This window comes from Myotis brandtii, unplaced genomic scaffold (assembly GCF_000412655.1).
Source record: "Myotis brandtii unplaced genomic scaffold, ASM41265v1 scaffold493, whole genome shotgun sequence".
NCBI lineage: Eukaryota > Metazoa > Chordata > Mammalia > Chiroptera > Vespertilionidae > Myotis > Myotis brandtii.
Window position 1 is genome coordinate 381,227 of NW_005368827.1, and position 24,945 is coordinate 406,171.

At 38.0% G+C, this 24,945-nt stretch overlaps 1 protein-coding gene across 1 annotated transcript in view; it reads right to left on the reverse strand.

Moving 5' to 3' along the window:
* The window catches only part of ARHGAP15 (Rho GTPase activating protein 15), a 665,580-nt gene that overhangs the window by 242,905 nt on the left and 397,730 nt on the right, over positions 1 to 24,945 (reverse strand). The window contains exon 9 of the mRNA XM_014548044.1: positions 518 to 616. Coding sequence (XP_014403530.1) covers positions 518 to 616 — 99 coding nt within the window. The remainder of the gene's footprint in view (positions 1 to 517; positions 617 to 24,945) is intronic.

The window sequence follows — 24,945 nt, forward strand, 5'->3', positions numbered from 1 at the left end:
GATCAAAGGTCATCTTAACATTGGAGGTGCCTCTGTTAATTGTTCCAGGAAAACCGGTTAGCTGCATTCTGACTGAACCAGAAACACATGGGAGATGGAATAGCACTGTTTGCAAGTAGAAATGCTATTTGCTTCACTTGGGTAATGTTGGGGCCTTACCAAAAATTGTTCTGGCACAACGTCTACCAGCATGAATGTTAGGAGGGTTCTAACACTCGGAGTGCTGATATTTTATGAATGTTTTATCACTGGCTTGAAAACAAGAAGTTTGCAATTGAATCAACAACATGTCAGACAGACAAAATATTAAAAAAAAAGAACATTAGTGAGAATTACTGATGTCCCTATTGTAAAAACAAACTGAAGTTAATAAGAAACGTGATCCTCTTAACCGATTAACAAAAGTCAGGTTTTAATTGCACAGCTTCCCCGGCAAATCAAGTGGCACTGTGAACTTGAGCATTGGTTGTGTAGTGTGCAGTAAAGGGGAGACATGGCTGCATATTCAGTTACCCACCTCTTTTTTCGACAGCTTCAATGCATTGCTTTACGAATCGCGGAACTGTGGAATTTTCACGTTCACACACTTTGTGCAGATGAGAGCCAAAAATTTGATCTGCAAAAGAAACAAAGATGAGCTTCATTAAAATCCAAGCTTGTGTTGTTCTTTAATTTGATTCTGTTTCCTTATTCACTGCATGATGGAATCTGCATCTTGCATAGGAATCAATTTTTTCCTTTAATTCCGGAGTGTCTATTGCAGGCATGCAAAGACCATAACTCTGTCCCTTATAGAACAGGACCCCAGGTCCAGAGAAAGAAAACCAACAACGATTAAGTAGGGGTGCCTGAGTGAATTATAGTCTCTCTGGGCTTAACTTTGTTGTCTATAAAATAATGAAAGAGAATTAAGTAAACTTCTACAAAATAATGAATCTTAATGAACTGATGTTTTGAGTGTTTTAGAAGAATTTTTCAATGATCATCAAAATTATGATTTTGTCAGTATACTTAGAAAATTCATTCTGTGGCTCAATGATATTTGATGAGGCAAGTGCCAGGAGACTTAACTTGGAAGTGAATTTCTAAACATTTCTTCTGCCTCAAATGCCCTTCCTCTAATCTAAGTATCCCATTTCCTTTTGGGCTCAGCCCAGAGAGCACTTTCTCCACAAACTCTATCCTTCTCATCTCAGCTCTGTGTCTCCAGTAGCATAGGTTATCTGGAATACCAGTTCCTCAGGATATTAATAGGTGATGTGGGGGAAAGGGCTGTGGTCAAAACGGTTTAGCAACATCGGGTTAAACAAAGTTAACCAGTTTCTTTTAAGTATATTTGTTTTAGAGCTTGCGATGTGCCAAGGCCTCCTGGGAATCTCCGTGAGGGGCCTGAAGAATCACTATTTCCCACACTTATTCGGGTAATTTCAAAGGGAATCTCTGGAGACTAATGTTTCCGAGAACACACTGGGCGAAATCCTAGCCTAGCCCTCTCATTTAGAACGTGATTTATGCCACCGTGCATTGTGTATTTACATTTATAATATATGAAATACATTTTCTCAGAGTAGATCCTGAGCGCCTGCATCATCCATGTATTCTTAGAGTCACCAGTGCTTTGCACGGATTCTGGCCCACAGGATTCAACTACAGAACTTGAAATTGTGGTCAAATATACATAACATAAAATGTACCATTCTAACCATTTTTAAGTGTACAGTTCAGCGGCATTAAGTGCATGTATTTTGTTGTGCAACCGATACCACAAATCCATTTGCCATTTGCAAACTTTAAAAAATAGCATAATTCATTATTACTGATAGAAACAAATATTTAGTAGCTTCAAGTAGTTGCTCAGAATGAAATCTAATTCCCTATCCCAACTTACAAGGCAGCTCAAGACCAGACCTTCCACCCATTAATTGATTTCATTTGCTACCCCTCTCCCCTGCATCACTTGCCTACAGCCCCTCTGCCCACACTGCTGATCCTTGTCCATACATCTGCCTTTGAACTCTGCACTTATTATTTCCTGTACATGGAACTCTATTGCTCTAGGTCTCTGATTAAATGCCACCTTCTGATTGTAGCCTATTTACTCCTTAAAAAACTGGCAAGCCCTGCCAACAGAACTCTCCAGGTCACTTCCCTGCCTTACTTCTCTTAGAGCGCTTCTCCCCACCTTACATATTACAGTGATATATTTACTGGTTAGTTGCTCATTTTGCTTAGAATGTTAGGCTTAGGGAAGTAAGAACTATACCTACTTCTTTTATTATTGGATCCCAGTAACTAGACAATGTTTGGCATATACTAGAAGTTCAATACCTATTTACTCTTTAAAAAACTGGCAAGCCCTGCCAACAGGAACTCTCCAGGTCACTTCCCTGCCTTACTTTTCTTAGAGCGCTTCTCTCCACCTTACATATTATAGTGATATATTTACTGGTTAGTTGCTCATTTTGCTTAGAATGTTAGGCTTAGGGAAGTAAGAACTATACCTACTTCTTTTATTATTGGATCCCAGTAACTAGACAATGTTTGGCATATACTAGAAGTTCAATAAAATTAATTGAATGATTGCCCAAAAGACATCATCTGAATAATGTGTGGAGATTTTCAATGAATTTAAAAGTTATCTTTAGCAGAATAGAGGAGAAAATATAAAATGCAGCATAATAGAAATCTAAATACTATATTATTACAAAGGGATAGTCAAAATGGAATGTGGTGAAACTTCAAGGAAGTCATGATTTTAATTCATTTCTTAGGAAAAGTGATGGCTTGAAGTTGGGACAACCCAGCAGGGAGGGAAGTGATTAAGGCTATAGAACTAATACTAATGTACTACGATATGAAACTGTGCATTTTTATTCAAGAGACAGAAAGGTCAAGATGCCTCAACATAGTGCAGAGAGGAAAATAATAAAATATCAAAGTTATGTTAAAAAACAGTGAGCCACCACCATAGGAAAGAATGACATAAAATATTAAGAAAAATAACCTAGAACCTCAGATAGACTAATTTACCTTGGTTAGATTTATAATCAGATATAATTGCTATAAAGTATAAACTCCTTTAATGAAAATCATAATCCAAATCAAGTTCACAAATATTTATTATCTTTTATCATTATAGCAATGAGGTAGGCATATTAGATGATAAAATAGAAATCAAGAAGTTTATAATCTTATATGAATTAATAGGAGTATTTAAATAATAAACCAAACAACATAAGAGGTGTCAGAAAAGATACTAAGTGCTAGGAAAGGTGTCCTGCAGTATAGGTATTTTCATGACATTCAGTGCAGATGTGGTTTGTGTGTGGTGGGGCGGGGGAGATGTTTGTGAGATGAGGGCCGTTTAAGAAAAATAGATTTCTCTATAAAGTGTATATTAAAATCTGGAGAAATTTTCTTTTGTTAGGTAGCTACAGAAGACATGAAAGCATTTTAGGGCATTTACTCTTTAACTCACTCAGTTATTTGCAAATGAAAATCCTGAGTGCCTGCTCTGTGCCAGGAACTAGGAAGGGCAGCGTAATATAATAACCAAGATGTGTTACTTATGCGCTAAAAATGTCTTATCTAGTAGGAAGCATAGAAATAAACTGGTAGAAACACTTCATCATGGAAAGTCCAGTAACTGGGGAAGCACAGATGCAAGGAGAGGATGTGGCAGGGCATCAGACCAGCCTTGAGTCCCCATGGGAGACTTCCCAGAGAAGAGATGAATCCTCAAGACTAAGACTTAAACTGGAGAGTTAAGAGAGGGGACAAAGGGCACTTGGGAAAGACAGAGAGGGGAAAACAAAGGCATCAGTGATGGGAAGAATGATAGAAAGAATGTAGTGTGCTGAGGGAAACATTCACTCTCTCTTATTTAGACAAATCTTGATGTATTAAGCTTTCAAAGGAGAAAAATTGTGTTGATGAAGGATCTTGAATATTAAGTCAGGTAGTTTAAATTATTTGAGAGTGTGCAGGTACCATTGATTTCTTACATATATGCTATTTCCCTCCCAACTTCTTATTTTTAGAGTCTACTCATAATACAACATCTGGAAATTTTATCCAATGACTGCTGCTTCCATTATAGCTTTGGGTGATTAGATAGTTTTGGACAGTGAAATATAAGGGGAAGAAACTTAGAAAACTACAAGAGAAGATTTTTTTATCTGATAAAAGAAGAGGGGTGTATGAAGATACTTTCTTTTTTTCTTCTGCTTTGAACATCACTGTGAAATCATGTGATGCTGGGAGATATTGCAGCAATTTTATAACCATGAGGCAACAAGCCTGCAAGCATAAGATAACATGATAAAAACAACACCTAAATCTACAAAAAACCTGAGACTTCAATGACATTGTTGAACTTTCAACCCAATCCTAAAATACATTCTCTAGACCAGTGATGGTGAACCTTTTGAGCTCGACGTGTCAGCTTTTGAAAAACCCTAACTTAACTCTGGTGCCGTGTCACATATAGAAATTTTTTTTATATTTGCAACCATAGTAAAACAAAGACTTACATTTTTGATATTTATTTTATATATTTAAATGCCATTTAACAAAGAAAAATCAGCCAAAAAAATGAGTTTGCATGTCACCTCTGACACGCGTGTCATAGGTTCCCCATCACTGCTCTAGACTTTTTGTTATATGAGATAATATAACTGGGTATTCTATTGCCTGCAACCAAAAGGTTCATAACAAAATCTGGGGCACAAATCATGTGGAAAATTAGACATAAGGAGCTTATTTAAAGGCTAATCTGATTGCCTAGGAAAGATGTTATGGATACCAGAATCAGAAAAGAGGTGTGGTAAATTTAATCATTCTTCATAATGCTCATCTCCTCGAATTAGATGTATATATTTAAATACTTTGCCATGAGACTTACTAGAGTGAGCATGTTTTATTTCCTCAATGTCTTTATGTTGGGCGTGGCCATATGACTTGCTTTGGACAATGCAGAGTGAGTAGAAATAATAATGTTTCATTTCTAGACTGAGACCTTAAGATGCAATACAAACTTCTACTTTCCTGCTTACTTCTCTGCTATGACCCAGACAAGAGCTTCCCTGGGTAACTTACTTGACCCTTCAGTCTGGACTCCAGAATAAATACATATGGCACAGAACAGAAGCTGATTCTCAATGAGGAGGCAAGGGCAGTCCGATCTATAGCTTAGAGCAAAGCTGTTCAGTCAAGCCTGACCTAATCTGTCTAACTCACAGACACATGAGAAGTGAATGCTTTTTGCTGTATGCCACTGAGATTTTGTGTTTGTTCGTTACGCAGCAATAGCTAATTGATGAAGATGATAACAGGTAACAGTCTGTTTTGTTTTTTTGTGGGGGTTTTTTTGGTGATCTAAGCAATGCTGTGAGAATAAAAACAAAGAGAGTTGATGGAATATGGAAACTGAAACTGGAAAGAAAATAGAAAAAAATAAATCTAAATTTGCTAAGAATGTGGAATTATACATCAGTTTAGATCAGTGGTTCTCAAGCTGTGGGCCGCGACCCCTTTGGGGGTCGAACAACCCTTTCACAGGGGTCGCCTAAGACCATCGGAAAACACATATATAATTACATATTGTTTTTGTGATTAATCACTATGCTTTTAATTATGTTCAATTTGTAACAATGAAATTGGGGGTCACCACAACATGAGGAACTGTATTAAAGGGTCGCGGCATTAGGAAGGTTGAGAACCACTGGTTTAGATTCAACCATAAGGAAGAGCCTCAAAGGAAATTGTTCTCATCTTAAAATTTAAATTCATTATGCCTCACCTAATATTATGGCACTTCTTAGTCTGTATTCTCTCCAGATCAATTAATTTCTATTGAATTCAAGTCAGTGGATATTTCGTGAGCACCTACCATATGCTGGGTGCTATGAAGGATGCAGATAGTAATCCACTCATTCAGCAACTATCTATTGCAGGCCCACTATGGACCAGCCACTGTGCTGCAGACAGAAAATGCAATGGTGCATGAAGCATGATCTCCCACAGTCTGCGGGGGGGGGGGGGGGGGGGGGTGGCGGAGAATAACTCTCACAAACACTTACAATGTGATTAGTGCTAGTGCAAGGGTGTGTGATGATAGTAGTGAAGATTTATTGTGCACTTATACCAAGCCAGGCAAGGTTCAAAGTACTTTATATATTCTAACTTACTTAATCTTTATACCAATTCTCAACCCTTTCATAGTAGATACTATCATCTTGATTTTAGAGGAAAGGAACCTGAAGCATAAAGACATTGAGTCTTTTGTCTATAGCTACAAAGCATCAGTCTCTATGAAAGAAATAAAAAAGGTAAGGACACTTTTTTCTTCTGCTTTGAACATCAACATGAAATCATATGATGCTTAGAGCTACTGCAGACCATAGAAATTAGGGGTGATTCATGGGATTTTGTTTACTGGATGCAGGAAGTGAACCAACCAATCAGGCAAAGAGGGTTTTCAAATTTCTTGTTTGTTTGAAGGAGACCAAGATGCAAAAAACTGATGGTTTAGAAAATAGTGAGATTGATATTTCTAAGTTAAGACAAGCATTTCAGATACAGCAGAACGGTGATGGGAGATAAAGATGAACTGTTCTCATTGGATTTTGGCAACTCAAAGGCTGTTGATGACCATAAAGAAATGGTTTTAGTAGAAGAATGAAACTGAAAAGCAGATACTTGTGGTCAAGATTTGAAGAGAAAGTGGGGATGTAGAAACAGCTAAGAAAGTCCTTTATTAAGAAGTTTTGTGCTGTGCATTAATTATAAGGAAAGACCGGACTTGGGGGAAAATCTTGACTTGGGATAAATAGGAAAGAATTTCCATTCCAGGGCATTTTTGATTGCCATAGTGCTCTGAAGGGTGAGGTGCAACAAGACCAGCTATTTTCAGTTGCTACAATGGGGGAGGTGCATTACTGCCACGTACTGGGGAGTCCAGGCAAGTGCAGGCAATTCCTCACAGTGAAAAACTATCCCTCTCTGATTGCTAATAGCGGCCTGGTGGGAAAGGAGCCTAGATTTATTGCACTTCATTAGATAGAAGGAATATGTTTGCTTTTGCCAGTTACCAGATGAGCCAAAAGTTTTCTTCTCACTTCTATCCTCTCTTTAAACGGGCTACACTCACCCAAGAAGGCATAGCTCTGGTGTCTAAGAACTTAGCTCTCCAGCGGAACCTGCTGGAGTCAAAGGCTGTCCTGTGCACGTCTCCATACAAAGAATTTAGAATTGGTATACTGAAGAGTAAGGTAGGTAACTCCAGGGATCTGAATTAGACTTAGACACTGGAGACCAGGGGCACTATTTGGGGAGATGCCCATGTGCAATGGGTGAGTGGGCACAGGAACTAATTTGCAGAGAGAGGTGAATGGAACATACACCTCAACTCCTCACTTTCTGATGCCTAAATCCAGGCACCATGTATTCTTGTCATGAGGTGCATTAGAAATTAGAGTGAATTTCTGTTTAATGCAACCAAATAAACTTGCCTAAACATTGGCAAATCATTGTCTCTAATGTTTCAAGAGAAGGCTTACAATCACAATAGAAAGGGCCAGGGGTGGCAAAAAAGCTCAGTGAGATCCATGGTTATAGACAGCACCGGTTAGAAAAACTATGGTGGATATCTGTTGGTTTTGCTGGCCCCTTAACTATCCATCTATCCTCTGGTAAGAGCATCCTGGTTTTCCTTTGGAGATGAGACCTTTCTCATTTTTCTGCCATTTGTTTTGAGTAATGTAGACCCCACTACCTCCCACTCCAGGGATGAATGCACATTTCATCTTCCTGGCCACAGAAATTGGTTCAGACATGAACACATGGTCCAAGTAGATCTGTCAAGTAAATCCTGAGGTTTTGTCTAGTGCTGCTGGGAAAGAGAGACCCTCTTTTTTTCTTTTTTTTATAAATTTTATTGATTTTTTACAGAGAGGAATCAAGTAAATCCTGAGGCTTTGTCTAGTGCTGCTGGGAAAGAGGACCCCTCTTTTTTTCTATAGGTGTTGGTAAACTAGGAGGATGTGAATCCGAGTTTTCATAAGTTATATTGCCACTTTTTGGAAAGATGCACTGAAAAATTAAGCCAACACAGTGGAAAACAGAGCTGAGCAATAGAAAAGATAAAGATTTGAAAGCATTTTGCCCCTAGACCCAGTCATGTCTAAAACTACCTTTACCCCCTTGAACTTTTCAATTAGTAGTTCAATAAATTTCATTCTTACTTTCGAAGTTTGGACAAGTTTATATCAATTACAACTGAAAGAATATTGACTACATTAGCGTTCAACATAAAATGGTGAATTTTACAACTTAGAGAAGATGATGTTGCACGTGAAATGATTTTGCAAATTAAAACATGCTACCCAAAGAAAATAAATCACAGAGATTTAGCTAAAATGTCATTGTCAATGTTAAGGGCTGTTGTAGGATTTTCATTGATCCATAAATTTGATACAGTCCAGAGTCTGATAAACCAAGAAGGATCATTAAATTATGGAAATGTGTTTGAACCACAGAACCTTCTATCTTAAAATAGAGTACGAAAGGGGAAGGCAGAGTGACACAAGCATAAATGAACCAGATTTGCCCCCTAAACGTCCATGCCTATTGTCCTGGTATAACATTAAGGAGTATTTCTGCATCCCCCTTCCTTATGGTATTCCAAAAAAGGGAGCAGTCCCAAAACCCTGAGCTCCCGACTCCCCACCTATATTCCCATCTGTAGCTCACTGGTAATCCTTTCTTCCTCTCTTAACAACTCTTTGTATTTAGCAAACACCTCTTGCTAGGGGTGCCAATATTTCTGGAATGTTCTTCAAATGCTATGGCCTTGGCTAGTGTGATCATTATATCTTCATTCTACTATACTGCTTCAAGCGCATATAGCAGGGGTGGCAGACAACACATTGGTTGGAGAAAATCCATTTTCTGCAATTTTTTGTTGAAAGCATCTTTTGGTGAGAAAAACAAATAGACCTTTTACATGACTGTACTTATAAATCATGTTGTTTACATAATAAATTCGAGTTTAACTAGGAAATGGTGGTTTTTAATCTTTAAGCTCTCAAACTTTTGACCGATTTAGTTAGTTCATCAGCATAACCAGGTTAAGTCTCCCAGATTACAAATTAGCCTCATTCTCCCTCATCTCTGCTATATATTTTTGACAAATTATAGAAAGAACACCCAGTAATGGGATCTTTGTCAGTTAGATTCCAAATGAATCAAAACTATGAGGAAAAGTACTCAATAGAAGCAGTTAAATGTTCAAATAATGTGACGGTGTTATCATCATTTACCCAGGGAGACAGTCTCCACATGCTTTTCAAAATGATGTTATTCTGCTCTCAGGACAGAGGGCCATGGCAACTACTTAAGTACATTTTAAAAAGGAAAAACAAAGCATCTAAAACAACACACAGACACACACACACACACACACACACACACACACACACACACACACCAGGCAATTATTTTGGTCATGAGGTATATTTGTGAATGTTTTGTTGACTGTAATAGAACAAACAAAACTGTGGCCATCATAAGCAAAGAGAAATTTATTTGAATGATATTGAGAGAGGGAGGTGGAAGGAAGCTCAAATAATTTACTGGGAACTCAAATTAATTTATTAATTAGTCAAAGAAATTACCAAAGTCTGGGGGAATAGTCTTTGAGATGTTTAAAATCCAAGGTGCTTAGGAGATTCATAAAATAAGAAGCAATAAATACAGCAATTGTTTTGTAACTCTGAGAGCTGGGTCAGGAGGCTACTTTCATTGTCACAATGACTTCTATTTTATCCAATGGCTAAGATTTGAAGTTCCAGTAGAGGATGCCCAGTTGGTTGAGATTAAGTTTAAAAATCAGTTGAGATGAGAAAAAAAATATATAGCCCTGTAGCCTCCATAGCAGGTAGCATTCAGTTGGAAATTTTCTCCCTCCAGATGCTACACATGGGCAGATCATTTCCCATTAGAGAGGGGCAGTGGTACTGGAGGGCAAAAATAATATTCTTAACATGGATCATTTCAGCAGTTTAACTGAATTCATCCTTTGATTCGAAACTCTAAGTGACATTCAGTGCTCCTTTAGAGAGTTGACCACCTCTCAAGGAATCCTGTTTTCACTCTTCTTTGTTTCTTCCACTTCCGTCCTCACCACCTTTTCCTTTTCTCCTTTGAAATATTTCCCATGAGTATCAATCAGATAGAATTCCACAACTTTATGGAGAATTTTTGAAGAAATGGGTGATTTAAGTAAGTGCTATAGTTTACTGGTGGTTTATGCCTTTGAATTAGGATACAGAAGAATATGACTAATGCTAAAACACTGCTGATTTTAATCTACCTTCAGAAGTGCTTCAGAAGGTACTGCATCATCTTACTGTGCTTTGAGCATTGATTAAACATATCAGCTACTGTTCTTTTGGTACACAGGTCTCAAAAATTGGGCTTATTATGTGCTGAATCTCTAATAAACACTGGAAGTAAATCTCTCTCATTGCCTGGTTTACTTGTGAGTTCTTTTCTCATAAGAGGCAAGTACAGGAAAAAGCTTAATTATTTTAACTTTTAAGTAGCTTGGAATATAAATAAATAGAAGTTCTAAATAGATACACATCTGTATATAGTTTCCCTCCACATGTTTATTCATGTTTTGTGTCTCATCTAACCTAACGTTTTAAAGCTCCTGGTGGATAGTGATGATGTCTACTCTGGAAAGACTGGAAGAGATGTGCCTGAACCATGGAGAGGATCTCCCCAGACAAGGGTAGGCTGCAGCTTCCAATCAAAGTTGGACAGTTGGCTGCAGGAGGAGCATCCTTTCACCAGAACTGCCCAGTGTCAGTGACAGGCCAGCTGCCACCTGGACAGAATGGCAGAGTTCTTCCTCAGCACCTTCCATTTTTTCTCCTTCTTCCTATTTCAGGCTTCCAGCAGTTTCCACCATTCTCAACTTCACCCTAAATCCCAAAAAATACTTTCACGAAGTACCCCTTGGCCCCTTTTCCTAAGCTCCTAAACTCTCATGGAAATAGAACTCAACTCAGTTTTGGCCCAATGAATATAATGGACATTTTGGTGAGTCCACCAGCCAGAAACGAATTTGTAGCTTTAATGAAGAGTTTATTAACCCAAATGGAACAATGAGCATAAGATTTTTCTGTATCTATTCTAGGCAGCCACTTGGTCCCATACTTTCCCCTCCCTCTGCTTATCCAGCAGCACAACACACAAATAAACACATATACTCACACACTTCCCACACATGTATATACTCTGAATCACAACAGTATAGAGAATGGTTTGACCAAGTGAATATTTCATGCATTTTTTTTATCTATCCATTCAATCTATCTATCCTTGAGTATTTTTCAATGTCTGTTGGGGATGGAATAATGAATAGACCAAAAGGTCTTCACAAAGCCTATATGTAAATGGAAAAAACAAACACATAAACACATTGACATAGAAGATAATGTCAGATAGTGATGGGCACTATCCTATATAATAAAGAGGTAATATGCAAATTGACCACCACACCCTTGCACAAGATGGCCACCCCCATGTGGTCACAAGATGGCCACTGCAAGATGGCCAGCAGGGGAGGGCAGTTGGGGGCAAACAGGCCTGCAGGGGAGGGCATTGGGGGTGACCAGGCCTGCAGGAGAGAGCAGTTAGGGGTGATCGGGCTGGCAGGGGAGCGGTTAGGGGGAAATCAGGCTGGCAGGCAGGCGAATGGTTGGGAGCCAGCAGTCCTGGATTGGGATGTCTGACTGCCAGTGAGAGGGATGTCTGACTGCCAGTTTAGGCCCGATCCCTGTGGTGGTGGGCACACGGTGGGATATACAGATTTTGTATCATGGAAATGGACACTTGAAATCTATCTGATCCTATTAACCAATGTCACCCCAATAAATTTAATACTTAAAAAATCTATGACTGAGGATAAAGCAGAAAGGATAGCCTGGGGTCAAAGTAGGTAACACCCTACAGGTCAGCAAGGACATTAGATATTATTATAGAATAATTTTATTCTAAGTAATTGGAGATCATTGAGCAGGGGAGTGACATAATGTGATTTATGCTTTTAAATGACCCTTTTAATTGCTATGTAGAGACTATATTTGGAAAAGAAATAGGGAGGTCAGTTTGGGGGCTGGTAAAATATTTCAGGGAGAGATGATAGTACTTAGATAAGAGCACTGACAAAGGAAATGACTAAAAGGGGTTGAATTTGTAATATGTTTTTAAGGTGGAATTTTCTGATAAGAGTAGAAGAGACTGTGCAGAATGGAGGGTGACTCCAGCTGGCAAATGGCAGTGATGTTTTCTGAGGCAGAGAACCTGTGGGAGCTGGGGACTCAAGGGTTGCTCTGGGTAGATGTGAGATGTCTACCAAACATCCAAGAAAATGTCAAATGGACACTTGAATTGCATGTCTAAAGCTTGAAGCTGACAGTTTAAGTTTGGAAAACCTACAAATGCAATTTAAAGCCACAGGGCTGGACTATTTCAACCCTGGAATATTTGAATAGTGCCCAGCAGTCTAAGAAGGAGAAAGAGAAGAGAACTCGAAGGACTTAACATAAGAGAAGCCCAACAGTGTGAAGATACTGAGTGGAGCATACTCCACCAAAGTAGTCCCCACTGAGTTTACAAAGAGGAAAAAGATATTGTAAATAAATAGTAATTCTAAAACCACTGAAAGATTTCATGCCCTGCTTCCATTCCTTTCTACCTCTTTCCAGGTAACATCTCAGGAAGTAGAGCTAAGATGGTCTCTGGTCTACCAGATATAGCTCACAGTCCAGTTAGAAGATATTAAAATAATGAAATAATAAAATTATACTTTGAGGATAAAGAGAAGAGAGGCCTAATTCAGAATGAGGAAGACAGGGATGAATTCATGGAGCCGGTAACTTTGAGCTGGAAGAGTAGACATGAATAAGTTTTTAGGTACAGAAAGTTAAAAAATAATATTCATGGTGATGAAAACTTTATAAAGTAGAACAAGATAAATGTAATTTCTTTTATTTTTCTTAAATTCTATTTCATTCCCTTCTTGTTGCCAAATGAATGCATAAGTGAATGAATGAATGAAAACAATGTATAAAAAAAGTGATTAGTATATCTAAAGATTGTTCCATGATCACTCAAATATGAGAACAATATGTTTCAGTTTAGTTTGCATCAGTGCATTTTGGATGATTAACATGACCAAATTTGATTTAGCAAAGACTGATTATTTAGAGTTTCGGTTGACAATATTTTCTGCTTTTCAGTTGCCCGTCTTCCTTTCATTAGAATTACAGAGGGGACTAAAAAAAGGCAGGAGGGATAACATTCAAAGATGTCAAATTCTGCTACCTTATCCCATATTTGTGTGCACTTTATATTCTTAAAATATATCTTCAATCACATAACTTACTGTAATTCTCTGAAGTTAAAACTTACCGATTAGGTTCCTTACTTACTTGACTTAGTAAGAACTTCACTGGGGGATTAAAACTACTATGAAATCAGTACCTTTATTTCTGTTTGAGTGACAAGTATAAAGAGAAAGCTTGATATATACAATTTATTCAGATAATTGATTGAATTAATTCTGAATAATTTAATTTACCTTTTTAGCTCAATGAGTATGGACTAAAGTTGGAAATGTCATTCAGTGATTGATAAAAGTTGAAAGATTGTTTTAGGGTTGGGGGAGATTTTGACTCACTTCAAATTTAAGTAGAATCCAGGAAAGAACAAGGTACTTTTCCTAATAGCAGCATAGATTTGTGAGTATCCCAGGTGGTAAGATTTCAATTTATTTGCATGAATGCATAGTTCAATAAGAAAAGATTCAAATTTAGTTGGAGTAAAATGGCTTAATGATTTCAAATATTACTTGTAATATATTAATATAACAGCCTTGAATATCTATAATGGAGTCTCTTTCATTTGGGTCTTAAGGGTGTTCTCATAGCCACTAATGCTGAGTGCTAGGCACACATTGAAGTACCTAAGAGGAAAGCACTTTAGGTTAAAAGCACTTTCTCTTCTCAGCCTCGGGTTAAAAGCTATTTCAGGATTCTGTTAAAGGCATTCTTTAGTCCTCAGCTTCAGCTTAAAAGCGGCTTTGATGAAAAGTGCTTTGAGGCAGGTAAAGGATTTTATAATAAACCATATTAAGAGCTGGGGAAGCATGTGGTTCTGTGGAAGTGTCAGCTAGCTCCATGGAGGTGTGGTATGAGCTCTGTGCAGGCTGGCTCATTCCTGTGGGCTGCTCTGAACAATGTGGTCCACTGGTTATTCCATGCAAAGAAATAGAAAAACATTTCCAAGAATGTAATTGGAGAGAAGGGGTTACGAACCCAAATTGGGAGGTCATACTGCACACATTTTCAAAAACATTTTGTCTCTTTTGGGCCTCCAGTCAAATACACTGTGTGTTTCTCTATTTTAGGCCCTTATCGTAGAAAGTGACTATGCAATAACATTTCTAAAACACCTTATCCTGTCCCAAAGCTGCCCACAGAACTGAATAAGTAGTATCTAACTGTGAGATGCACTGTGCATATTGCACATTTCCTGTGTTTATTGCACACTCTTCACTTACATTACTTTTCCCACTAGCAGGACCTACGTTGCTGGGGGGTGGTCACATATAAAGATGGAATGCAGTATCTCAGTTGGGTCTGCCTACCAAATTGGCAGAATGACATTCACCACCCAGATTTCTAATTGAAAGCATCAATATTGGTTGGTGAAAAAAACAACAACAAAACAAAACACAGCGCGATTTAAGATAAATTATGAGCTTATGGAGACCAGAGAGAATTCTGAGAGATTGCAAAATGGTACATATGTCCTAGATAAGTCCCAGGGAGTAGATATGACTTCTGTTGAGGAAAGAGCCTCAGATAGAATGAAAAGAAACTCTTTTCTCACTTTGTCAGATTCAGAGCCTAAGAGCTGTTGCTTTAGGCCCTAAATTAACATGCAGGTGGCTGGGGAGAAGGGCAGTCTTCCCATCTGCTCTGGCAACAGAGTGGATGGAGAAATGCAGCGGGAACCAGAGGGATGGGAGCATTGCTTGGCACCTGGAACGTTTTGTAAGTTCAGAAGCTCCTGGACTGCACCTAGGCAGTGAGGCAGCCATCTCTCAGGAGACACTGGCTGCATGGCCATGGTGAGGTGTCTTCCTAGGTCAGTTTAGAGGCAATGCACTATAAAGGAGATGAACATGAGGCAGGCAGTCCTCTTCATATGCAGTACATTCCAGGGGCTACCAGAAATACAAGTGGGAGCCATGACTTGTGATATTTGTGTTTTATGTCAGGGTTATTTCTTTCACATCCATGGGCTGTTGAGGTGAGCTAGAATTAAGGATAAGCATTAACTACATGTATCTTCCCATTGGTCTGCTACAGTGAAGCAACGTTTTCAGGATTTGGAAGTGTTTTTTTTGACTATTTCTTTCTAAGCAGTGCTAGAGTATCTCATTTGAAAGGAGTCCCATATATCTTCCCATTGGTCTGCTACAGTGAAGCAAAGTTTTCAGGATTTGGAAGTGTTTTTTTGACTATTCTAAGCAGTGCTAGAGTATCTCATTTGAAAGGAGTCACATCTTATACATCTTTGTGGGCCCAGTGTCTGGCCTATCACTTGTCAGATGGTAGATCCTCCATAAATGCTTGCCAAATTAATAAAAATAATGGGTACTGAGTGAATAATGAAATTGCCTCTAAAATCAAGTAAAAACTCCTTATCCTGGCACTATGCAAAACATCTGTCACAGGCACTCTCATCAAGCCCTCTGCATTTTGTTCACGACACAGTCCCCCCCTGCTTTGCCATAACTGTGCACCTTGAACATCTCACCCATTTCTCACATGTTCAAATATTTAAGTCAAGACTCAGTTTAAAGATCATAAGGGATACTTTACCTTTCCCACAGTTTTCCCACTTGTAATCTGTGGCCTGAATGCCCCTTAAAACATTAGACATTTGCTATATTATGTCATATTTGTTGTACATTTATCTCCCTTGCTCATTACTTGGGGGATTTTACTTTATGTAATTTTGTACCCTCTTAGAGCATAGTTATTTAAAGAATATGTACGAGCAGGCAATATGAATAACAATTGAAGTATAAAGGAATGCAAACACACTTCTGCATCCTTATTATTGGATAGCATGTGCAATGCAACAAGCACAGTGCTAGGCACACGGAATGCTCAAAATGTTGGCTTTAGTAATGCATTGTCACAAAATCTCACCATAATTATCTGTTTTGCAGTTTTCAGAAGGTCTACTCTGCCTTCAGGAGAAGGAGCATTTGCAATATGCCATGTCATAGTAAGAGTAGAATTAGGAGTAGTGTATAAGAATAGTTACAATTTACTATACTATTTGATCTTGGTATAGTATCAACAGTCCTATAATACCTAGAAAGTAAGGCAGAAATTTCATTTCCTTGCCCGAATTCACAAACAAGTAAGTAGCAGACCCAAGACTAGACTTCAAATCTACTTCAACACTCGGTGATCTTCATGGCTAAACAACTGCAATACACTGTAGGCCTGAGTAAAATACAACACATATAGCTCTTTCAAATAGCACAGGGGAGCTTTTCACCACCACCTTTTCACTTCACACCATGTGGACCCAGACCCAATGTGGCAAATAGTCTTTCATATGTTTAATTATTTCAAACATCCTTTATATATTTAACCAAGATATAAAACTAAGTACAGTTTTGTGTTCGAGTATCTCTTTTTCTCAAGAATGAGCTGTATTTCTTATGACATATTTTGTGAGCTTAGGATTCTAGGCTGGAAATAATTGGGGCAACATACTGGGACCCTTCTTTTGCAGAGGCTGCCTAGACCATTTCTAGCCTCCAGATGGTGTGCCAAAGTGGTAAGTACAGACTCCTTGTAGCAGATCTCAGATGAGGGTCCATTATCCAGTTCCGTATGTGAAACTGCAGCTCAACACAAACCCACAGCAGCTTCTCAGACTCTTGATTTGGAGAATTGCATCTGGGAGACAGAAGCTTCCTCTAGGCTCGTGGTGGTGCTCAGATTATAATAACGGATTTTAGGAACAGATGGTTTTGGGTTATCACAGGAAAGTGTTTTCCACTAAAAACTTTACCCAAAAGTATTACTACCATCTCCACAATTCCTCAGATATGACATCCACCACCCAAACTATCTCCAATGGGCTATTTATTCTCTATCTTCTGGTCCTGGATCAAGGTTGTAGTTCCTTTCCCTCCCCCCCACTATCCACTTCCTGTCCACCAGTCCCTTCTGAGGCCACTGCTCCCTGACCAGGGCTTCTGCTGTCCATTCTGTCCTCCATGCTGTCCTACAGCATGAGACAGGCATATCTACTGATGTAGTGCTCTGGTACATGGCACTGCATATGTATTCTTACACTACATAGCCTCCCTTGAAACATTTTCTCCATATTACTGTGGCATCTTGAGTTAAACATAACCTCAGACACAGATGTAATTGTCTCTTGTCATATGATTAACAGTGTATTTCTGACAATATTACCTGTCTTCAAGATTATTCACTCATACTACAAATCTGCGATCTTTCTGATTAAAGGGGCCTCAAGGCAAGTGTGTATATGAATAAAGGAAACATGCTAGAGAATTTGACATCATTGGAAATTCAATGATGAAGAGAGGGCCTAACCTTGCTTTTTTCTTCCTCCCTAAAATGTTTGACTTCTTCAACTGGTAATTATGTAAACAGATTTATAACCAAAATGAGCTCTCACTTCCTCTTTTGACATGTTAATTGTTTCTAAAAAAATATTAAGTGAGGTCTTGTCAAATTCCTTACATAATATTGAATGTGCTCCTGTGCTAATTATTTTTTTAAGATGGAAAAACTGTAACATGCTCAAGGCCCCAATGCGTTTAAAATGTGGAGTCACGAAAGATGTAAACACAGTATTTTACTGTTCAGAAAATAAATGTATGTTGGTGGTACAAATGATGAAGGAGTCTGGGGGAGTAAAAGCTTGTCTGAAATTTAGATTATTTGGAATATGAAGATATTTAGATGTCCTCAAGATATTTGCAGACCATCTGCTTTCTTATTCCTCAGCCTCTGGTTGCATGATAGATTCTTTCACTGTGAGGTTAACTGAGGCCAGTCAGCTCCTGCCTCCATCTTTTCTTTTCCTCCTATGAGTTTGAGTTCCAAGTTCAAAGGGGCAAGTTAGGAGTGATATATTCAAGTTAATGACCCTCACATGTGTTTAACTTGGATGACATCTCCTCTAAAATCTCCCTCCTGTCTAATATGGGTAGATAAGAACATCATTAAAAAATTGGAGCTCAACAACTGTTGAAAGAGAACGAAAATTTTTCTCTTGTGCTCTCACATTTCTAAGGGAAATAGATCTTATGAAAATGTCAATCCTTGAGGCAGCCTCTGACATGGTTATCTGCACCAGTTATCCATCTCAACACAATGCATGATTCAATGGCTGCATGCAGCTCAGGAAGGCACAAAGTTAGGTAATTTTAAGACTTAGGTCAGCTACACAGGTTATAATTTGGGGCAAAAATTGAGCAGTAAATATGTAACATATTTTCTTATAAATACTGGTGAAATACATGTGACTTATTTTGTTTCATAATTAGAGCATTCTTCATAATTTGACTATCTTACCTATCTGAACATATATATGTATTTGTGTGCACCAATCAAGGTTATTGTCAAACATCTAAAGCTCTTATTCCACTAATTATAATTAACAGCTGCTATTTGCTACATGTTTGATATATGCTAGTTGGGCACAATGTTTTAGTTTTTCATTTAAAAGTTAATATGTGAAATGGGTACATAATATTTAGCTTTATATTTCTTCAATAAACTCTAACCTAATTTTATTATTATAGATTGATGTTCTCTATAAGCTATATAAAGTACTTCTAGTATTTTTTCATGGAATATCAAAGGTAAAATACTAGAAACAATTGAAAAGAGAATGGGGTTAGATCACAGTATTGGATAGTAAGGGCATTGAACTCTTGGGAAAATGTAAGTTGAAGAGTGAGTGTGTAAACAGATATTTCTTTCTTGTAAACCTCTTTAAATTTCTCTGAATTCTTTACTGGGCTTTCCCTCTAAGCTACAATTAAACTGTGAAAGTACATTTTCATAAAACCTTTTTTATACATGTTGCTGATTTGAGGAAGAGGGAAAAAAGTTGTGTTAATTCTCTTTTGTGTTCTTTTTTTTTCTGTGTAAGAAGAAAGCACTCAGATCATCTTTTTAAATAATGAAAACAAATAACAGTTCCCAGGAGAATCAGAAAGCAAAGCAGAGGCTTTGTTTGACTTATCTGTGATAAGGTACTTTGGAGCTTTGGTTTTTTGTGAATTGAAGAAAGAGATGTACACAACACTCCAACCCTTCTATTCTGACAGTTTATGCTTCCTATACAGCTTATTTAACTCAAATGCTTGGGAAATAGACACAATTACCACCTTATGGAATGCTACTTAACTTTAAATGTTCCCCACAGAATAGAAACCCACTTCATCAAAATGTATCTCAGTTTCTCAGGAATTATTTTATCTGAAGGCTCCTGAATGTTCCTGTGCAATTTAAAATTTTAACCCAAGATTGCTTAGAAATAACTGTGATATAAAAAGAAAGAAAAAATTCCCACACGAAGGGAATTTGCTCACAAGAATTCCTATGAAAGAGCTGTGTCCTATGCCATGTACACTTTAATCATTCACTCTTTCAGCTGTTATCAATTTAAAACCAATGAAACCCCCACACTGAGTCCATTTGAGCAGTCAATTTTAATATCTCGAGGCATCTGTAGTTATTCTGAATTGGCTGCAAAAGCAGAACTAACAAGTTAAGCTCTAACCATAAGTCGGCATCAGGCTGGTAAACCATACATCAAACACAGACAGTTAGTCAATACTCCAGTATGAAAAACCAACTAGCATTTTTAAGAAGAGCCATATATTCATAATATGTTTGGCAGTCTGGTTTGCATTGCTTCCTTGATGGCTGTGCCTTTAACTTTCTAGTCAACAGGGTGCTTCTAGCGCCGGCAAAGCGACGTGTTTGAGGGGAAACTGGTCAGTCTTGTGATTTGTGGGTAATATTTTAAATGCAAATAAAAGGGATGGAGGAATGCGCCTTTTGTGACTAAGAATCTAGAAACTATCTTAATAGTTGCTTTTTATAAGAAAACCCTTTCAACCATATGTTCCGGATCTCTGAGCACAGTCCCTATTTCAAATATTATGTCACTGTCAGGCCATGTGTCTCAATTTTGTGTTTGGAAAACATGGTTGCTTGAAATACCTCTTTCCCTCCCCGAATGACTCCACAACAGGGTTGTTGCCTCCCAGAGCGAGAAGAAGACAACGAAGAAGGAGGAGCATTCCAACAAGATCAAGGCACTCATCACTTCAATCAAATCACTTCCAAATTTCGGGGGCCGGGGGCCCTGGGCCAGGGGAGTGAAGGGTGTTTATGACATATAGCTGCCTATTCCCAGAACTCTTTTATGTACTTTTATTTTATCTTCAAAAAGAAAGAACATATTAAAGGGAAATATCTAAGGAAGAATAATGCTACATAAAGTTTATGTTTTCAGATCTGTTGCCCCAGAACATGCTTTGATAAAACATACTTAGAGCAATATAGTCCATTTCAAAGAGAAGTTGGGAGCTCTACCTCTTCACTCTGCAATTTGACTAACACTGACAGGCCACCAATTATGATTATCCAAATTGTGAAATGGCCTCTTGCCTCCTTCCCACAGAGAAAAATAGAAAATGCTAGTCTAGCACTTATGCAACAAGGAGCTATTGCTCTGATGACTAAATTTTGCAGAGGCTGGTTACATTTCAATGTCACTAATCAGGTAAAATAACAAGTCAAAAGGGGATGATTTTTTTTTATATTGAACAAAATTTGTTTTCTTTATCTTTGGAATTTGTGAAGTAGAATTGATTTATGATAGACATACATTTGAGGGGAAATATTTGTGAGCCAAACTGTCAGTGATGCTAAAGGAAATAAAAGAGCAATATTTTAATCTTAGGCTATGTCAAAATTAATTGTCGATATTAATATTTATTGTGCTTGTCGCAGTCCTCACATCTGCTGAGTGTGGACCCTGATGAGGAGATAGGAGATAGGAGGTAGGATAATGTGAGAGCTCTGATATGGACTGTCACTAAGACATATTCAGTGTACACAGAATGTGGACTCTCCAACCTCAATCATAGCAGAAGTAAGGAAGAAGCGGGTCCTCTTTTCTCAAGTGCTATAAAAATTCAACTCTACTCATCACAGAGGAAACATTTATTCATACATTTGTTCCAATTACCAAGCTCAGGTCAGGATGCAATTCTGTTTTCCTCCCCTTCCATTATCCACCTTACCACAAAGTGAAATCATCAGCTAGCACTTTGTGTAAGCCATGGAGTGATCAAAACTGCACAGAAGAAAGTGAAGAGCCAGCACTGGCTTCGGATACAGTTCACAGGGTCTACAGGGGCCCTGAAATGCTAAGGAGAACTAAGCTAAAGAAGCTTCCATTGCCTCTGAAGCTACGTTTAGGTGTCACCAGGGAACTATGTGGTAGGAGAAGACCTGCTGAAGAACAGTAGGGTATCAAGAACAAATGTTTAACCTTTAAAAAGGGGGATTCCTGTGAACACTGATGAGAGCCCTGTATCTCTTTCTTCTCTTCAGGTGGTTTCACGGAAGGAAGATTTAGGATGTGATTAGAGAATTGAAAGGGTCATAGGCCACCTTTCCAGAGGGCAACAGCCTCCTGACACAAGAAGAAAATATCACGTTAGCCTGACTTTGGGTCATCTGCAACTGGTTGAGGATATGCCTCTGACAGCATATACATCTTGACTGGGGCAATGCCAGGGATGGAAGGGAATGTTTTGTACTTTTCTACAATCTACACCAGTGATTCCCAAAGTGGGCGCTACCGCCCCCTGGTGGGCGCTGCAGCGATCCAGGGGGGTGGTGATGGCCACAGGTGCATTTGGGGGCGATGAGTAACTGCTATTAAAATTTTTAAAAAATTAATTTCCAGGGGCTGAGTAATATTTTTTCTGGAAAGGGGGCGGTAGGCCAAATAAGTTTGGGAACCACTGATCTACACCCACACAACTTGACTTTAAGCACAGGGTATGCTTAAAGCATGATATAGATTTATGTTCTGAAGCAAACCTGTCTTTACCTGTAGCTGGTGTTCATGCTCTATTTCTTGTTATTATATAGAAACTTGTCAGTCCTGAAACTGCAGGGCTTAGTTAGAGACAATATCTTCAACTGGCACCAGAATTACACTAACCATGTAGGGTATGCCACAACTCTGGGAAATCTTTTAAGGACAGATAGTCCATGAAATGAATAAAACCAGCATCTACCACCAGAGCAAAATTTAATATGGGTTTCAGAGGTCATTGGCAAAAAAATTTAAAAAAGCCAATATCCTGGTTAGGAATCAATTGGGTCTTGTCCATCCTATATTCCCAGCATTTAGCATGGCTATACACACCATCCAGTCAGTTTTAGGATGAAAGCCAGGTATTATTCAGTATTTTCTTTTAGTTAAAAAAGGAGAAAGATCTTGAGAACTTGACTCAAAGGGCAAGAACTGTAATTTAAAAGAAGGAATAAGGAAAATTATTATTACTATTGCTATTTGCAAATACACACAATATAGTAGGTTATACCAGGAAATTATTTTTATAGATACTAAAAATCAAGTAGTTAAAAGTCACTATCTAAAATAATATTAAATTCTAACTAATGCCTGTGTAAAATGTTCCCTCTGCATAAAAAAGTAAGTTCTCGAACCACAAGGAAACCGATTTATTATTCTGGCTTATTCTTTTGCCCCTTACCTAATTCACTCCCATTTCTGGACCTCATTTTTCTCTTGTTGCTCTAAAGCTATTCTGCTCTCAATATCTCATAAGACCTGGATCATTTCCTCCCTGGATAACAGGCTTTTAAAATCCATGGGCTTAACCTGCTATCCAGGTGCACCTTTTTCTCAACATTTGCCATCTCTCATGGTGACCTGTGTGTTATTATTGAGCAAAAGCTAGCTATGTGGTTGGTACTCTATTACCAACACATTTGCTCCCAAGAGCCTTTAAATTACAGAAAGTGCCTGGGAACTATAAATGCAAGCGAACCAGGAAGCTTACAGGCCAAGATAAAGAAGCTTAAGGTTGGCTATTAATTTTGGCTAATATTAAATCATGACATAGCTCACTTGTAAGGATCACAGTTCAATTATGAATCATAAAAAAGTTTAAAGAAAAGAAGATTTACAAGATATTTTTGGGCACATTCGTGCATATTGTGGAAGTTGTGAGAGTATTTCCGGACCAAGCAATGACAGACCCATGCCCCAATATATAAATTCAAATACAATTATTCTCAGACTAACAATGATCAAGTGGCAAAGTTGGAGCATAGCTGTATTCAAAGGTGTATTGCAGTATTGCTCATATATTTTTTGCATGAATTAATAATGTGACAGGTCAGTTGCTCTGTCATATATAAGTTCTAACAAATTATTTTAAAAAATAATTTCCTCTTAACTCAATCATTTTGCTATCCATAAACATGGCTGTTGAAAGTGTAGGGCTGATAACTTGTATCTACAGTTTGAATGGCAAATATTTCTTTACTTCTCAATATAATTGATATATTTTACAAAAGCACTATAATTTCAAAGACATCATTTCCTCTTATAACAGAAACCTTAAACAATTAGTTGTCTGTGTGGGTAATTACTTACTAGGTAAATGTCCCAACAATTAGATGGCACTCTGTAAGTGGGTATAGTTAGGAAATAAAATGAGCTCATGCTTATTTATGTATAAAGAGTCCATGATAAAAATTACCAAAAATATAAATATGAGTCAAGTGCAAATTATGTGTATACTTTCCTTAAAGTAAGAGAGTTACTGCTGCCTTCCCTTGACACTTGTCTGGATTAATTTCTCAATCTTTAAAGGGCTACTTGGGAAAATGGTTCTCTGGTGGCATCATGGCCATAATATGCTCTATAAATCTAAGTAGCAAAAGAAAGAAGAGGGAAATAAAGAAAGGGAAGAGAGATGAAAAGAAGGGAAAGGTGGAAGGAGAGAAAGAAGGGATGAAGGAAGAATGGGAAGAAGACAAGAAGTTGCTGAACCGTCATGATAAGCTGGGCACTGTGCAAGGTTCTTTCCATATATCATTTCACTTAAATTTTATGATGTAAATGTCATCAATGAAAAAGTTAATAACCAAATATTAAGTTATATAGCTGGTAAATGGCAGAATCCAGATTTAAACCTAGCTTAGTCAAATTCTAAAGCTGCTATGCTTTCAAATAAACTCAATTTCCTTAATTGCAAAATAAAAGTTGAAAAATTTCTATAATCATTAAAAATTTTTAAAGATGGATTCAGTTAATCAAGAGTATATGTCATTCTACATCGTTTGGAAATATGTGATGCTTGAGGCAGATGTGAGTCCCTACAGATCACCCTACAGCAAAAGCATATCACTGACAAATTCTATCCATATAGACAAAGCTTTAGCTAATCTTTGTACAGCCTCATCTACACTAATAAAAGACAAAGATGCTAATTGACCATACCTTCACTACACCCCAAGCCACGCCCACCAGCCAATCAGAGCGACTATATGCAAATTAACCCAACCAAGATGGCGGCCAGCAGCCACGGAGCTGGAGCAAGCAGGAGGCTTGCTTGCTTGGGCGATGAAGGTAGCCAAGCTTCCTGCCTGCCCTGAGCTCCGCTCATGGCAACAAAGTTTCAATTATAGAAGACAAATAAATCCCAGATACCTGCTTCCAGCCAGCCTCCACTAG